At 48.4% G+C, this 17867-nt stretch overlaps 6 protein-coding genes across 6 annotated transcripts; 4 read left to right on the top strand and 2 right to left on the bottom strand.

Annotated features, from left to right (window-relative positions):
• Positions 1-733: 733 nt before the first annotated feature.
• On the top strand, positions 734-1270 carry LTR84_005649 (uncharacterized protein; the record flags this gene model as incomplete). Its single annotated transcript, XM_064849214.1, has 1 exon — positions 734-1270. One exon carries the CDS (start codon positions 734-736, stop codon positions 1268-1270), a length of 537 nt encoding a protein of 178 aa, XP_064703917.1.
• Positions 1271-1827: 557 nt separating this feature from the next.
• LTR84_005648 (uncharacterized protein) lies at positions 1828-3321 on the top strand (the record flags this gene model as incomplete). Its single annotated transcript, XM_064849213.1, has 2 exons — positions 1828-2693; positions 2748-3321. The coding sequence occupies 2 exons, from the start codon at positions 1828-1830 to the stop codon at positions 3319-3321; spliced, it is 1440 nt and encodes a 479-aa protein (XP_064703916.1).
• A 448-nt stretch (positions 3322-3769) lies between these two features.
• Positions 3770-4922, bottom strand: LTR84_005647 (uncharacterized protein; the record flags this gene model as incomplete). Its single annotated transcript, XM_064849212.1, has 2 exons — positions 3770-4814; positions 4867-4922. 2 exons carry the CDS (start codon positions 4920-4922, stop codon positions 3770-3772), a joined length of 1101 nt encoding a protein of 366 aa, XP_064703915.1.
• Positions 4923-6296: 1374 nt separating this feature from the next.
• On the top strand, positions 6297-7118 carry LTR84_005646 (uncharacterized protein; the record flags this gene model as incomplete). The annotated part of the gene is made up of 1 exon (XM_064849211.1): positions 6297-7118. The coding sequence occupies one exon, from the start codon at positions 6297-6299 to the stop codon at positions 7116-7118; it is 822 nt and encodes a 273-aa protein (XP_064703914.1).
• Positions 7119-12673: 5555 nt separating this feature from the next.
• On the bottom strand, positions 12674-13309 carry LTR84_005645 (uncharacterized protein; the record flags this gene model as incomplete). Its single annotated transcript, XM_064849210.1, has 1 exon — positions 12674-13309. The coding sequence occupies one exon, from the start codon at positions 13307-13309 to the stop codon at positions 12674-12676; it is 636 nt and encodes a 211-aa protein (XP_064703913.1).
• A 2063-nt stretch (positions 13310-15372) lies between these two features.
• Positions 15373-17479, top strand: LTR84_005644 (uncharacterized protein; the record flags this gene model as incomplete). Its single annotated transcript, XM_064849209.1, has 8 exons — positions 15373-15529; positions 15583-15858; positions 15908-16014; positions 16066-16520; positions 16612-16860; positions 16911-16936; positions 16985-17062; positions 17136-17479. 8 exons carry the CDS (start codon positions 15373-15375, stop codon positions 17477-17479), a joined length of 1692 nt encoding a protein of 563 aa, XP_064703912.1.
• Between the last annotated feature and the right edge of the window lie 388 nt (positions 17480-17867).

Below are 17867 nucleotides of genomic sequence, written 5' to 3'. Positions count from 1 at the left end.
AAATATCAAGAGAACTGTCCACGAGACTTAACCCAGACACGTGGCTGTTACGTGGTACGTGGTGGCTGAATTGAACTCCGAACAACGGTTAGTTGCGCCACAATTGTCTTTTATGTCCTTCGATTAAGGCCTTTGGTGAAACACGTACCGTGTAAGAGCTCTTCTTCTGCTCCCACTGTTTCAAACGCCGGAAACTTTATAGGTCCCCTTGTTGGAAGCTTTTTGAGCTCTAATGGTGCAGCGAGTCCGCCAGAAAGCTATCCATTTCTTTTGCCGAACCTGATGGTTGCCTTAATCTACCTGATGGTTGTATTGGCGGTATCTACTTTCCTAGGAGAGATACTGGACAGCACACACCAGTCTCGGCAGTCCGGTGTCCTGCAATACAACCAAGACGGCACACGATCCCTCTTCTCCCCTGCGATCAGACATTCTGATTACGGATCAATTGGTACTGACGAGTTGAGTTCGTCGGCTCCCTCAGCCCCAGAGTCGATCCCCGCGGGGCTGGCACGTTCGATAAGCAAGCGAAAGCTGGCTTTTGGTCGAATCTGGACATTCAATGTAGTCTGTACGCTGTTGTCTCAACTTATCATCTCGGGACATGTCGGGACGTTCCCTATTCTTTGGGCAGTGTTCTTGAGTACACCGAAAGCATTGTCCTTCATTCATGGGCATCCTTTCCAGGTTCGGTGGAGGGCTAGGCATGGATTCTTGCCAAGTTGGGCTCGCAATGTCTCTACTTGGTACCCTGGTCATATCTCTCCAGCTAGTTGTGTATCCGACTCTTCAGGACCGATTTGGTACCATCAAGATCTGGCGGAGCGCGCTCATCATCTTCCCATTGGCGTATTTGGTTGCGCCTTATCCCTCCTTGGTGGCTTCTACAGTATCGCAGAACGGCGAGCGACGAGTGCCCCTGGTTTGGCTTTCAATCGACAGGGTCATTTTCTGCTTTATTTTTGGCAAGACTGGGGTGACTCCAGCCACAACTCTTCTGATCAACGACTGCACCCCTCACCCATCTGGGCGTGCAACAATTCATGCGGCAGCCACGGTGGTCGGAATTTTGAGTCGATCTATTTTTCCAATGGTCGTCCTGGTCATTTTCGGCCGTGGATTAGCAATGGGTGTTATCGGCCTAGCATTCTGGTCCCTTTCAGGACTTGCTGCACTTGCCTACGTAGGAAGCCTGTGGGTCATCGAGGGATCTAATGGAGCGGAGATTGTACTTAGTGATAGTGACACTAACGAAGAAGATCGGCCATAGGGTTATATTGAGATATATTTTGGGGTAATTGCTGTACCCTGGTTCTTGGGCGGAAACAATAATTACGTCTACTTGCTCTGCGGCGATCGGTCGTGCAAGTTGGAGCGGTACGCGAGATGCTCTTCACCATGTTCATGCAAAACGACGGGAAGTATCTGGCCGCCTGATGGCAGAGCTCTTGTAACAGTACGTGCGAGGAGACAACACTTGTGATTGTTTAGGACAGTACTGGCTTCATATGACGAGAATTACGACCGAACAGTTACATGCGTCGGGTCGAGAGTTGGAAGGAGTAACGGAAAACGCCAAGACCGTCGCTACACTCCAGCTCGACGGCAGCTCAGTGGGCATTCTAACCAGTACTGGGGTCAAGCTAATAGCAGCAGCTTTGGCTTCGAAATGCGAAGCTTACCGTTTCTGGAATAACGGACGCGCAAGCCTTAGCAAAAGAAAAACAGAGAAAACAGAGAGAAACTAGCAATTCTACTGTGCTAAGGCCACCATCATTAAACGCTGCATAGTTCTTATACATTGCTATTCCTCTGAATGTGCCCGTCATGAATAATTCTCGGCTCATCTCTCTGCTCGGTATATCGACCCTTCGTGCTGCCCCAAGAGATGTCCATCTATTGTACCTCTCGCGCTTCCTAAGAACTGCCGCCTTTGGGTCAACTGGCGTAATCCTCGCCGTTTTCCTGTCTGGCCTCGGGCATTCTGATGTCCGAGTTGGACTATTCATGACTCTGACGCTCGTTGGGGACGTCTTCCTGAGCCTGGTCCTCACAAACTGGGCCGATCATTTTGGACGACGTCGCACGACTATTCTTGGGTGTAGTTTAATGATCACCAGTGGCTTGGTCTTTGCTATTGCTAGCAATTACTGGATACTTCTCGCAGCCGCCGTCTTAGGGGTAATTAGTCCTTCTGGAAATGAGATCGGACCTTTTCGTGCCGTCGAGGAGGGTATGTTGGCATGCCTCTCTGCGAACTATGATATGTCCGACATCTTCGCGTGGCATATTGTCGCGGGGACTTTAGGAGTATCATTTGGCACATTCTCTACGGGTTGGATTACGGCTATATTTCAGAAACCGGTAGGATGGACCGAGCAAGAATCCTACAGAGTCATCTTTATTGTGTATACGATCATCGGGATTATCAAGCTTCTTGTGGCACTAAAACTCAGCAACGCTTCTGAAGTGTCGAGGCCAACCGTTGAACGACAGCAAGACGCTGAACAAGAAGAAGCTCAACCAATGCTGCAATCTGAAGAGACCTCAGTCGCTAAAGGTCCTGGCCCTACTGCTCTAATGCGTGCCGTGCGAATTTTTGTACCGGAACTTACTGCACCTACACGATCCATTCTCTGGAAGCTCTGTCTTCTCTTTGCCATTGATTCCTTTGCGAGCGGTATGGTTGCCTTGTAAGCTTCTCCCTAAGCTCGGTCTGCCTTCAAGACAACAGCTGACTATTGTAGTACACTTTTGAGCTTCTACCTCCATTCACGCTTCCAAGCACCAATGAGTCTCCTCTCATCGCTCCTTGCCATTCCGTTCATCTTCAGCGCAGCTTCATCACTTTTAGCCTCACCAATCTCGAAGCGTCTGGGGCTTCTCCCAACAATGGCTCTAACACACCTACCATCCGCCATTCTACTAGGTTTCCTCCCTCTTGCCCCCACGATTGAACTTGCTTGCGTCCTCCTCATCCTCCGCGCTGCGTTATCTACCATGGACCAAGGTCCACGTGCAGTCTTCCTTTCGCAGGTTGTCCGGCCAGAGGAGAGGACGAAGGTCATGGGAGTGGTTAATACCATCAAAACGCTTTCGCAAAGTGCCGGACCTACTGTCACCGGCAGCATGGCACAAGCGGGCAACTTTGGAGCAGTCTTTGTCATAGGCGGCGTCCTCAAGGCCGGATACGATCTCGCATTGGTGGGCTTGTGGCTCAGTCGACGCGCTCTAGCCGAGCACGATGACATTGTATTACCCAATGTGAATGACAACCTAGCGGAAAATGAGGGCGAAAGCGACGGAACAAGTAGGGTCTGACATAAAAGGTATCAATGGCGCCAGGGCAGCACTCAACAAGCACGGTCACAGAGAGGGAAGCAGTTGATGAATTTCAACTATGTCGGTATTTGTGCGTTGCTCCACGATATTAGTTCAAGTAACCTCTTTGTTGCTCATGGGACCAAGGAAATGAGTGAGTTGGAGAGATTCAGATCGAGGGAAAGAAAGTAGGAGTTCGCACCAGAAAGTCGCGGTTGAAGTCTGGAATTGTTACATCATTGGTCTGTATGTGGGCGCGTGTTCCCAACCCATCATTAACCTCATCTAGCCTTCATACAGTGCTCTGATAGGAGCGAAGATGCAACACGAATGCCTGGCGGCCTCATCATCATCGTTCTTCAACATATTCGTCACCCATGTGCTGCGAAAATGACCCACAAGCAAGTCATTCAACTTCTCGATCATGATTGACCTTCGTGAATTAATGTCAATAACGGGGTCGGGCTGTTGAATTATCGCGCAATGGCATGATAGGTTGGCCTGAACCACTGGTGGGCACTCTCTCTGGAGCACCAGTGTTGTGGGTATTGAGCTCATAATCAGTCACAACACCCCGTTCTTCATCCGGCACTTCATTATTATCCAGACCACTGATGAAGGCGTGGCGCTTATTCCTTGGGCCCCCTGCCAGCAAACCGTATCCTCGTTTAGTGGGTAGGTGGTAAACTCGAAAACTTGTCCACGCAAACACAGTTCCGATAATGGCACCACTGATGATGTCGAACCCGGCGTGGTGGAAATCGGCATATCTGCTCGCACAGATGAACAATGCTGCCACTATCGGCGCGAAAGCTAATGCCATCTGCCAGAGAGGGGGGGCTGCCTGTTTATCCCGTGCTGAAGCAGCCGCTTGGTGTTTCCCGCTTCGATACGAGGGAGCATTTAATGAGAGGTCGAGATAGGGAAGTCCAAGGGAAAAGCGGGCGCAGAGCCATAAGCTGAGATAAACCAAGCCGGCACAAGAGAAAGAGGAATGGCCAGATGGAAATGCAGCGAAGCTATCGTCTAGAAGTCGATGGTTCGTTTGCTGGCAGATGGCTCCCGTGACAAGGGATTCCGCCTCGGAGTTCAAGGAGTCGCCGAAGCCGCCAACAATGAACTGAGAGATGCGAGCTAAATCTGGCTCACACCGCGCCAGTAGGTTCGGCCTAGGTTTGCCGACCAGGTCTTTCAACCCAGACGTCACAAAAAGTGTGACCGCGAGCCCCGCACACAGGCCGAGGCAGCCAACATGTATTTCCCAAAAAGCTCTCTGAAATCGATGCCGTTCCGCGCGATCGTGGAACATAGGCACCGAGCTAAGATTTAAGGCTGCAATGATACCCGCGGGTGCAACAAGGGCGACAATGACGACAACTGGTATTGATACGATGTCGGGTTTATTTGGGTAGGCAATGGTGACGTCTGTCAGGGAAAAAGGTCTGTGAAATCCATTGATGTAGTTTAAGACGCCGCCAGCAGCAGCGACGACACTATTGAGAGAAAGTCAATGGAGAGCAGGGACGAGATCACAAAGACACTTACGCAACCACCACCCAGTCAAAGATGTAAGAAAATAAGAGCGAGACAATAATCGCCATCTCTCCTGAGGACGACGAAGAACAAAACAGCAAGGCAGCTGATTTGTGAACGAGTGGGCAGTAACAACTTTGGCAATACTTCAGGTTGGTTGAAATGGGGTGGGTGGCAGGTCGTATTTAGATTCTTGGGGGTAAAATAGGTTGCAGGTCAAAGCTTCTATCTAGGCTAATGACCTCATCCAGATATCCGAAAGATTAGAGGAAAGCGGAGGAGCGAATCCTGACGTGCTTGGTACTCCACGGAATGCTTGACAAAAGGTAAAGCTGCCTACGCGTCTTGACACTAATGCCCTTGACATTGGAATTGGCAAATCCTTGTCTGGCTTGCTTGGCTTGCTTGATTCCTTTGGAGTACTGCTAGTTAGTGTCCGAGGCAACCTTAAGTCGATATTCTACGGGATTTTCCGTCCAGCGCTCTTTGGAGTGGCCACCCCCGTGTGTCCCAACACAAACATTTTCACAGAGTTCCTTGAAATGCCCTCTTTCCTGAGGAACTGAAAATATAATCCATAGTGGGAAGCCCCATACTGCAGCATACATGACCTTCATTGACACACTAGGGTGATTTTACTTTTCCTAGCTCGTAAATGATGATATATCGGACCCAATGAATGATAGCGGGGAGTCGCTTTTCATTGGCGAGGAATCTGTCAGCCATTGAACGCGTAATCCTACCAGCGACCCTTTGGTTTCGGATGGCTTAAATCGAGCGTGCTCCTCTGCTACCAAATGTTAGCAAGTGGCTGTAGACATATGGTGAATAATTGCAGACTACATTGTGTTCTTCGATACCCTGCCAGTCTCCGTCTGGAGGAAACAGTGTCACATTTATTTCCAGAAGCATTTCTATAATTCCAACGCGCCTATGCTGGTCCATGTCAGTGGCCCCCATGGTTGGGGATACCCAGTCCCTCCCTTGAGAATGTCGAGAGCATTCCGTCACATACTTTGCCTTGTGATTGGGACTTTTACCTTTATGTCTGGACTCCGTTTGACATGATAAAAGGCTAAACTAATCGATGTCGCAGTGGATTTTTTTGCGCCTTGGACCATGTTCTGGACTTCCTGGCTGTACGTGCTCCCGACAGGTTTGAACGGACCATAAATTATAGTGCTCAAGGCAAAATCGCGGAAGAGTATAGGCACTGGCCCACCGATGCTACGGCAGATAAACGACCAATTCACTGCCATTCTCACAATGACTACTGGAGAAAAGTTCCACTGCAATCAGCAATCGATTCTGGTTGTAGCAGTGTCGAGGTCGATGTATGGCTTGTTGGTGGTGAGCTATACGTCGGGCACAGAAGATTGACGTTGACCTCGACGCGTACCTTACGAAATTTGTATATCGATCCCCTTTTAAGGCTACTAGAGATGCAGAATCCGGTGTCTCCTTTTTATTCTGATGGAGAATATCCTTCAGATCCGAATGAGAAATTCCCTCTCAACGGCGTTTTCGATACAAATCCGACGCAGACCCTTGTACTTCTCATCGACTTTAAGTCCCATGGCCCAGATATCTGGTGGGAACTGCAATCACAACTATCACCACTTCGAGATAAAGGTTACCTTACCTATTTCAACGGTGTCGATATAGTGGAAAGACCAATAACGGTGGTCGGGACTGGGGACGCGCCGTTTGAGTGGTTGACAGCAAACGAAACTTACAGAGATGTTTTCTTCGATGCACCCTTGGTCGAGCTGGCGGATGATTCGGTGCTGTGGCCGAATCCCAACCGCGCTCAAGATCCTTCGAGAGCTTGCAAAAAAGGGCTTCCTAAACCTGACGGTCCTAGCCCTGAGCCTGGGTCGAACCCAGGAGCAGCAACGTGTGAGGAGAAGAAAGGGGACAGGAGACATGTTAGGGGGAGGATTTGGCCTGTAACCGACCAGGGCAATCTCCTTTACAACAAATCCAACAGTTATTACGCTTCTGTAAGCTTTACAAGGTCCATCGGCCGTATTTGGGGTTCCCGGTTAAGCCAGGATCAGCTTCAGCTCATCCGGAGTCAGATTCAAGGAGCACATCGGCGGGGTTTGAAGGTGCGCTATTGGGGTATTCCACAGTGGCCACTTGGACTTCGGAATCACATATGGCATATTTTGATGAGGGAAGGCGCAGACTTCCTCAGTGTAGATGACCTGTACGGGGCAACACAGACTGATTGGAGAAGGGAACGAAGTCGACGGGGATAAGTGGAGCCAGCGACAATCTGGCATACTCTGAACGGGCTGCCTTTGACAATGTCTTTAAATTACGGCAGTGGAAGGCCATATATCGATTATTGTTGTCCAGAGCTTTGATTCATCAGTAAAGAGTGCCGGAGTTATTTGGTACTCAAACGGAATAAGTGTCTTACTCCGCTATACCGCTGGTTCGATTTCAGATTTCTTCCTTCATCCGGGGCAGTATGTATAAGCTCCTTTCTGTTCACCATACGGCATTGAACATCTCAAAGGTTGACGAGTGTAAGAAGTCGTTCAGGCTACGACCTAGTTCCCAAACATCCATCCCTCCCGCCTCAACCTGTAGATCGAGAAACGTAGAACATGACGTACTTCTTCCACCCTAACAGGAAGGTAACAAAGGAACTAACGCTCGTTACGGTTACCCCTGCTCAAATGGTGTGATACTCACAAACGCGAAGCAAATCCTTGGTGACTTTGTCCAGCCAATTACCGGAAGCATAATAATAATAATAATGATAATGATAGGACGCTGGCATTGGCAAGCTTTCGTCAAGCAATTTGATGGAGGACTCTCCACTAGCGCGAGTTGGTACGCAATCAGTGCTCAGCCACCACGGCAAGTCGAGAGGGCGGTGGCTTGCAAACAGCCTACTAGTGGAAAACCAATATAATCCTAGTAGGCAAAATCTTGGCTTGATCGGGCAATTAGTAGTTAATGTGACAGAATTTCCAGAATGAATGGCTTCGGTCACTTGTTTCAGTCATGTTCACAACATACGCTGTGTTTCGAGATGGCGGAGGCCTTATTGACCAGATCTTGTAGGTAGTTCAGCTCAACAATCACTTGCACAAGGCTCACCGGTACTTGTAGAGTAATGCAGTGTGATTCATTGATTGATGTGGCTAGTTTGTTGTTGTAAACAACCTGCAGAGGGGATAATCTACATTGTGCCAAGGCCCTAGGCTAATGACATGTGACAACCAGTATCCCAATGATAGCTACAGTCTCGCCAGTCAAGCCCCATTCTATCAACCATCTGATCAACTTTGTGTTGCACTCGCAACTAGCACGGTTGGAAACGATACCGTCATACACCTGCACATCGAAGCATTTGACAGCATAGCAATGGGCTGCCATTAGGACCGGTGACGAAATAAATGGCTCGTCTATAATTCTTATTCAACCTTCGGCCTCTTATGCTGGTATGGAATGCTGGTATGGAATCACATTCAACACAAGTTAATGTGCCAACTCCCTTTTTTAAAGTTCATGTCACCACGAGATCTTCCACAAGTCAGGATGAGCCTGAGCCCGTCCTCGTATCCATCAAGATCTTGACTTTACACGTCCAAGGTAACTGTATGCTAGCTGACATTCAATGGGCAGTATCAGCTTCGTCACCATTCTCAAATATCGATACGAGCGACTCAAAATAATCATGGATCTGCCCCAGTGGACCTCGCACATTGAGCTATTCCTTCTGGCTCTGAAAATGAAAGAGAAGAACATATAGCAGCGCGCATGGTATCGGACAGCATTCATCATACGCTAAGGTTTTGTGCCATAAGTCTGACACTAGAAACTGACATTCATCAAGGAATTTTCTTCACAGATATGCGCAAAGCAGTACAGACATCCAGCACCAGCCTCACTCTTACTAAAACCTTTAGTATTGCAGTAACACTTCAGGGTAGATCATATAAGGCCTTTGTCGTGCTTTACGCCCTTGTCCTTGGGTCGCCTTTATCGTCGTCTCCCTCTCGGTACGATTAGTCTGCGGGATCGGTGGATGCTCGTTTTTACGAACAATTGGATTATACACCTTGTAGCATTAGCAGCCTCTCTCGTTGGACTTGCTCTTGCCATCGTGCTCAGTATCATTGGCATCGAGTACACTGACTTCGATGCAACGCACCGGATTCTTGGGTTCTGCATTGTTGCACTGCCAGTGATGCAGATGATCGGTGGCATCTGGCATCATGTCAACGTGAAAAAACTCCACAAACGAAGTGCAATCACCTATGGACATGCCATGCTCAGTAGGATCCTGATATACGGGGGTATGGCAGACGCGATTCTGTGAGCGATGCTCTGTCAACTCCATAACGAATGCCTTTAGGGAATGTCTCCTGGCCGACGACAACACGATTGTCTATGTCACCGCGGGTATTGCCTTCGTTGTTGCATGTGTGGTAGAACGTATGTCATGGAAGTAGCGTCAACGAACCATTGGCCATGAGGGTTCAATTTCCCAACATGAGATGCCCTCTGATTTACACCTAGAACTTGGAAATACTGAAGGAGTTCGTAATGGTGGAAACAGTCATTCCGAGTACCGAACTTCTAAGATCGATGTTAGTATTTTAGAACAAAATCTATCAAAAATATCGATTGTCGATTACTTTAACGCATCATTTCAACATAGATAGATCAATTAGGGTTACTATCATAGCTATAACGAGTTCTAGTTTCGTATTTCCAAGTCAGCAGCACATACCTGAGGAACGCTATAACGATGAGTCGAGATGTTGCGTCGAGTATGAGGGCAAATCTTTACTTGTCTCAGATTCGCAATGGACCAACTGGAACAGAACATTAAGAAAGTGCCCACGTCCTCTAATAATGACACGGATGTTGTCAGATCTACTGGAGTAACATAAATAACTTGTTTGGTACGACATATTGAGGAGTAGAATGCAAAGCCACTTGCTGACGGTCGCAGAACAAGCAACAGTCGCCAAAAGAGAAGTCCATGTTCTCAGAATGAGGTGAGGAACCGAGGCTGGATAGTGGGAGCATAGGCACGAGAGTATTTGTGAAAGTTATACGACTAGAACAGGGTCCAACACTCAGCGTCCTATAAGACCAATTACACGTGTTGAAACTTGGGTTGAAGAACTGTTATCCTACGAGACCTGTGTCGTACTGCTTGGCATATCTCGTAGAAGGGTTTGGGAATAGGTTTTGACTTTGAAGGCAACGGCCTGAAGTGGAGGTAGTCCATATCAGCCACTGATTTCACGGTTGGAGAGACTACAGTCAATTCTTGCCAAAGGGTGCATTCGATTCCAGGTTGCTTCGTAGGCTAACGGGCAATAGTGGATCTTTTATTTTGCCACATCATTGCTGGCTTGACGGACCTTGAAATCGTGGCAACTGCCGGCACTAACACGTGTGTCCGTACCAACATTAGCGAGACTGGATTGTCCTAAGTGAAATGGTCCAACGAAAATTCTAGTTCCAAGATTAGATTCACAGCTTTTTTTGACTACACCACAAAGCTCCTGACCGATTTTTTTGTGGGAGCACAAGGAGAAAATAGATCTTCTCCGCCATTTAGAAGAATTTTGTCTACTCTAAATAAGCCCAGGTTAACTAGAACTCATGCCACTGGCCATTCGGGACCACACGCACATACGCTTATTGGCGATCCGTTTGAGCTTTCGTTGGACATCGTGGGTTTCGGTAGGCATGGGCTCACAGATCTTCTCCTTGATTGGCTATATTGCTCCTTTCATCTAGCGTCGTATCGACCAAACCATATCCGAGGCGATGGCTGCCAACATCGCTCAAATACAACGCGAGGTGACCGCTGTTCGGCAAGCTTCGGCTCAAGCTGATGCTAAACATACTATCTCAGAGCACGCCATTCTAGGCTAGATGAGAGACGCCCTTCATGGTGAAGTGGCACACGCTATTGATGGTCGAATACAAGGTGTCTCAAATGATGAGGGGACAGGATCATCATTCACATTGGCAGAGACCATCCGAACCTTAACGACCCAAGCATCCGGCCGTTGATTACTCCGGTGGATAATGAGTATCAACGAATTATATCTAGCAGGATCAACCAGTGGGTCTGCGAGCTCGTCACCGGTGCCTATGGATATTTGCAAACATTGGTCCGCAAGAGTGTTATGACGCAGGAGACTGTGAATTCGGTCGGAGAAGAGGTTACGTTGCGGCACACGTGTCCAAACAGGTGGTATTAAAACCTTACTATCGCTGTCATAGAGCATCAACTTGATATCATCGACAATCTCCCAAGTTGCTTTTTCTATGATTTTTCGTAGCATCTCAGCATGTCGTAGGAAATCTTGAACAATGTTTGGCAAACGCCCGTTCTCCAATACCCTCACCATCACTAGTTTGACTCCTTTCCTCGTAAGAATCTCATGCGCCGCCTAGAATTCTAGAATTTTCTGATAACCCGACACGAGTGCCTGTGATTTGTTAAGAGACAGTATGATCAGGAGATGTGAGGTTAATCACCTTGTGGATGTCCCTTTTGTCTGTTTTTCGGCCGAGTGTATCACAATCATCAATATGTGAAATATGTTCCAGCATTTCTCCAATCTGTTTCGCGAATTGTATGTCTGCAGACGCAAAGCTTATGGCAATCTGATCTCGTAGTGGTCAATTAAAGCCGACATTTGGTCTCCCAAACCCAACGCATTGTAAAAACCGACGCACCGCCGTTACACTACCGATCACCCCAACAACAGTCGACACGGTGGGATCAAGTTTGCTTAGAAGGGCTGCCAAGTCCAATGCTACCTTGAATCTCTCAAGTGGCACTTGTATTGAGTGCAAGTATTCCACACCGCGACGGAATACTGAGTCAGTAATAGTGTAACTCGATGTAGTAATTTCTTAAGATATAGATTCTTCTGTCGGATATAATATTCTATAAGGTAGACTATCTCCTTCTCTTTAACTCTACCTCTTCGCTGTGTACTCTTTAATCTCCGATACCGTAAACTGTGGTTGGGTAGGAAAACGGAGTGCCAAAGTCCATCTTCGATCTAGGGGCGTACATAAAAGAGGCCCCGCTCTCTTTTCGCGTATTAAGGCTGTTTGTTGGGCATTTCGTGAGGCACGGAGGATAATTTTTGGGGCTTCGACGCGTCGTTCATTAGAGACATAAATGTACGTAAAGATATATTCTATACTGTAGTTAACTATAGTGATATCGTGTTGGTTATGTGTCTCTTCCTGATTTCCCCTCTTCCTCGCGTCTACTTCAAACTCTGATACAGTAAACATCGGTCGGGTTGGAGAACGAGGGATTACTCCGTTCTCCATTGTGGGCGTACATAAAAGGGGTGCCACTTCTTTTCCGCGTACTGGGGCTGCATGTTGGGAGTTTCGTGAGGTTCAGAGGGTGTTTTTCGACGTGTTGACAGGTCTTTCATGGAGGAGACGACAAGTACCTGTCCATCAACCTGATTTCCTCTTCACCTCCATCGCCCTGATGCAGTCGTCGTGCGTCACGCACTACTACCTGCATCATTCTCTGCGCGAACAACTTTGAAGAGTGATTACATTTACGATACAGATGACTATTAACCTCAGCCGTCGAGTCGAGCTGGGTCCCTTTTATTCCGTGGTGTTCGTCCTCATGATCCGTTACTCATGACTCATGCGCGCACTTCCTACGTCTTCATGAGCACACAGTCATTAAATCTAACAGTAAATGTAATTAATTCAGCTAACCTCATCCTTGTCCTCCGAAATCAAGGACCGCTTCAATCAAACCTTCAAAACACCTTTCTCAGTTTCAAGTCTCATAACTAACAAATGCCCCCCCGAACGGTATGAACTCAAATGCCCACGTAACCCCATACACATTATACCTTCCATTCATGCCCGCTACATAATCCCTCATCTGCTTATTATACACATCAATCGCCGAGCCAAGTACACAGAGCGAGATCCAGCACGTCAGCATCCCCAGTATCGTTTCGGTGTTGTCTTTGCTTTTCATTGTTTCGTAGAGGTAGTTGAAGTGCGACATGTCGCGCGTGAACATGTCCGGGGGAACGCTGCGGCGGAGGAGAGCTTGGGGCGGTGCGCTGGGGATAGAGTAGGGGGAGTCGGAGCGGAAGGTTACGCGTTGGTGGTCGCCTGCGGTGGCGGAGATGGAGGTGAGGATGTTGGTGACGTTGTGGGTGGCGGTTGGGGGTTGAGATTCGGGGGTCGGAGCGGTGAAGGCTGGGTCATCGGTGTTGATTCTGTTGGTTGAATTTTGCATATGGCTGCGTGCTTGAAGCGTTTCCAACATGGACATGTTGTTGGTAGCGCTGTAGTGTACGGGTTCTGGCATTGTTGGCTTTGCTGGCTTTGCTGGGAATTGGGAGGGTTGGTCAGGTACGGGCTTGCGCTGGATGCTAGCTCGGTTGCTTGAGTAGGCCATTATGGTTGTGTGAAAGTAAGAGCGGGACGAGAATAGTCTGATCAGATCGGAGGCTCGAGGTAAGTACAGATTCTACTGTGGGTAGAAGAGCTGAGGAGGAGAGCATGAGCTGTTGTACTTAGTTTGAGGGTGGTAGATAAGCAACAGGCAAAGCATTAAACTCGTTCACTAAGCTCGTATCGTCCATGAAGAGACTGAAGTGCCAGAACTCACTGGTACGGATTGAGGCTGATGGTACGGACGGCTGAGCCAGGATCGTAGCTCGTGTCAGTTGGTGATGGTCTCTCAGTCTACGCTTCTGAAGCATTGCGAGAGCTTGTAGAGGCTATGCAAGACCGGCTGCTTACCTTAGTTGCCATCTTGAAAAGCATTGAGTTCTGATCGCAATAACCGTGGAAAACTGATCTCTTGTGCCGCTTCATCTGAACATAATTGGTCAGAAACTTGTGAGGGCCATCAGCGTAAATATAAGTCTAAGTCTGAATGCTCCTTCCTTGACTCGGTCCAGAAGCTAACTCAATTTTTCGTGTTGTGAAGGCGGAGTCAAATGGTGGCCCTGGCAAAGCTCGTGTTGTATGCAGAGCTAAACACACAGGTCAAACAGGATTCCATCGTATCAGCACCGGTCTGATGATTCTCCTTCGCCATAGTCGGCGGGAAAATTCCCTGCAACTTGCCTTGATCTGTATTGCCGTCGTATACTCCATTAGTCTTCGTCATATTGTACTGTACATGGATGAATAGATAATTGATTGAGTTGTATGTAACATAGAGGGCGTGGTACCGGGTGCATGTTTCACCATGCAGGGCGTTTCATCACGCCGGGAGGCCTACTTTAAATGAGTCCTTAGGCTATGCAAACATAGCCTTGTCAGGACCGCAAGGACCGAAGAGTGGCACATGAAAGTGCAATGACCAGAGCGGGAGACAAGACATAGCGACCAGACTAAGTCCTGAAGGGGAACTTAGTCGCAATGCGTAGAGGAGACCACGAGTAGGTCGTTTTGGTAGTAGGCGAAAACTTCGTCCTGGCAACACTTGGAAAGTACTGAGTCCTTTTGCTGGAAACTTGAAGTGCGCCTATTTATCACCACTTAAAGCTCACAACTTAAAGCCATGCATGAAATGTAGTAAAGCAACGGGTGGCAACCACGACCGTATCAGTGCCATATCGATTTATTTGTGCCCCCTAGGTCTTGAATTCTTACAGCTCTTTGTCCACAATGAAATCGTCACGATGTATCCTCTACGGCTACGGAGAATTCAGGAAATACCACAGGGAATATACGGGAAGGGGGCGCAGACCTTGGGATCTGGAGTGCCACTCGGTTTTTGACATGCTGCACGAGCGGAGGTGTACTCCATATCATAGCCCCCAGAAACACGGGGCAAGCTTTCCAAGTCGGCCCAGCATCCCTCAAGCACTTCAAGCAAATGCGTGGCGTCGCTTGGCAGTGAGCCGGATCTGCATGAATTCTCCTCTCTTGGTTGCAATGTCGTCAGGCGACCTCAGCCTACTGTTACATTCGAGCTGGTTGTCCTCTTTTCTTCGTCCTTCCCGAACCCTTCTGGTAGGCCAAACATCCCGACTAACGGCAACTGAAGGCCGTTGTGTAGTCTTGTTGGTAACACCATCTCCGCCTTGCACGCCGCTTGCGATTTAATCCTGGCCGCCCAGCATTGCTTCATTAACCTTGTGTAGTAGTACAATTGAAAGTCGTCCTTGGCGAGTGATGTCGACCAGCATGGATTGGCTCCAGACAGTCGCTCCTCTTGCCTCAGCGTGATGATCCTGGCGTGAATGCTCCGATCAGCTTTACTACAGAGCTCGTTTCGATGATATCGACTATGCTTCTGGGGACAGTTGGACCCGAGCACACTCCGGTATTCCCCATCTCCACGTTTGAATACTTAAGCGTAGCCTGATCCCCCAGTCTTTGGAAATCGCCCATCAATCAAGGGATTTTACTTGCAAACTCCGGCTCTTTAAGATTGAGACAGGCTTGGGAATTTGAGACCGACAGAATATCCACTCTCACCTCTCCTCTTATTACTGATCCATCATGGGTGGTGGTGGTGGAAAGCCGCTCAATATTTTTCGACTGGGTCGAAGCCTTGAGGATGAGCCCAAAGAAGTCCTGAACTGGCGATTATGGTTTGCCGTCTTCTCCTTCGGAATCATGGGAGCTGCTCGAGGAGTTGACGAGGGTTTGATCAGCGGTAATTATTCACGTGCATGACTATCAATCAGGCAAGGGCTGAGGTTGATTTAGGTACATTCAATACGGTTCACTTCCAAAAGCTTTTGCATTTCAACGAGTTGGACAAAGAAGAACTTGCAAATGTCAAGGGAAACGTTTCAGCTATGGTTCAGATTGGCAGCGTTGGTGGTGCCCTTCTTGCGTTCGTCCTTGCGGATCGCATTGGTCGTCTGTGGGCAACTCGACAACTGTGTGCGCTGTGGATTCTTGGTATTGTGATTTTCTTGACAAATAATGGCCGCCTGGGTCAAGTCTATGCCGGCCGATTCATTGCTGGTCTTGGAATTGGTGCGTAACCCATCCCCAGGAAAAGGTATGCAATACTTACCTCAATTAGGACAAACGACTGTGATCGCTCCAGTCTACATTTCCGAAATCGCTCCCAAGGCTGTCCGAGGTCTTTGCACTTGCGTCTTTGCAGGATCCGTCTACATCGGGATTATGGTATGTATCTTGAATGGGCGTTTTTGATCATCTCGCTTACCCGAATTACAGCTAGCATATTTTGCATCATGGGGCAGCAGTCTGCACATCAACAAGAACACCTACAATTCCTGGGTCGTTCCTACATCTCTGCATCTGATGTTTGCTGGAATCATCTTCGTCTTGTCCTTCTTCAACTACGAGTCTCCTCGCTTCCTCATCAAGAAGGGCAACGTCGAACATGCCGTTGCGAATCTTGCCCGTGTTCGAGGTCTTCCTGCCGATGATGATTACGTGGTCGCCGAGATCAACGGCATCAAGCACCAACTTGCTGAAGAGCAAGAAGCGACTATGGGCCAAGGCGCATGGGGTTATGTTCGGGAGATGTTCTTCATGCCCAACAATTTTTACCGTATCTACCTGGGTCTTGGGACGCAATTGCTCAGTCAATGGTCAGGAGCTCAAAGTATCACCATCTATGCTCCCGATATGTTTGCTCTGCTTGGAACCAAGGGACAGAACGAAAAGTCAGTTTATTCCCCCATCTTGACAAGTGTTGTTCCTGCCGACAAAACACACAAAATTCCTCGCTTTACATCTGCTAACCAAAAACTTTAGGCTTTTCGCAACCGCTATTTTCGGTGTCGTGAAATTCGTGGCTGCTATCATGTGCGCGCTCTTCCTCGTCGATGTCATCGGTAGAAAACGAGCTTTGTCGATCGGTATCGCTCTCCAGGCTCTGTCTATGTGCTATGTCGCAGCTTTCTTGACCGCGGTGCCCAACATCGATGAAGACACTGTATTCACAAAATCACAAAAGGCCGCGTCCACGGGCGCTATTGTTATGATATATTTTTCGGGCTTTGGGTATGTCTACCTTCTCTCCTCGTATAAGCAGCATGCTAACTCATCACCAGCTGGGCTATGGGCTGGAACTCAATTCGTTAGTACCAACCGCCTACTATGATTATACGAACACTAATTGTTACAGAGTACCTCCTCAACTCAGAGATCTACCCACTGCGCATTCGCGCCATCAGCTCATCTTTGGTTATGTGCTTCCATTTCGGTATGTTTTGTCATGCTTCGCTCAGCTAGATAGCATATGAAATCACATTTACTAACCAACACTATCTCTCCAGTCAACCAATACGGCAACTCTCGCGCTGTCCCAAGTATGCTGCTGCCTACTTCATCAGGCGGCATGTCTCCCAACGGCACATTCTGGTTCTTCACGGTCATTACCATCCTCGGCGGCTGTTGGGCTTGGTTCTTCATCCCGGAGACCAGCGGCCGTAGCCTCGAGAGCATGGATGCCTTGTTCACATTGCCGTGGTACAAGATTGGTCGCTATGGACAGAGAGATGCCGAAAGCAGTGAGCTTATCGCTCGAGAACGAATCATGGAGGAGAAGGCTGTGGGAGCCGGGAATAGTACTCAGGTCGAGGTTGTCAAGGGATCCGAACAGCAGGAGAAGACTGCTTAGTTGGGAGTATGATGAAGGGTTCAGGGGTTATTATATTCAATTGAAATTGACCATGTTGCTCAGTGGGGGAAGTGTTGCTTGAAAAGCATCGCAGATTGTTGAATGTACTCTCCGAGTACGAGGCAAAGCCTCTAGTGAACGACGAATAGAAATTTTCGCAGTACAGCTCAACCTGAACCGAGCGTCCGAGGCTCTCACTTTCTTCCGATCCAGTCTTGATAGTTGTGCTAAGTTGTCTACTTTGCCTACTCCAACATGGGCCATCCATAATTGATCAGTTCTGGGAGTAGCCACGATGTTATATGCCCTGCAGGAGAGCGAATATCGGGACTCTCCCACGCAAGATAGATACGAAGGCTACTTTTGTTACCCAGGCTAGTCCGTCAAG

The sequence above is a fragment of the Exophiala bonariae genome, assembly GCF_035927105.1.
Source record: "Exophiala bonariae strain CCFEE 5792 chromosome Unknown scaffold_21, whole genome shotgun sequence".
In the NCBI taxonomy this organism is placed as follows: domain Eukaryota; kingdom Fungi; phylum Ascomycota; class Eurotiomycetes; order Chaetothyriales; family Herpotrichiellaceae; genus Exophiala; species Exophiala bonariae.
This window is presented reverse-complemented; position numbering and strand designations above follow the sequence as displayed.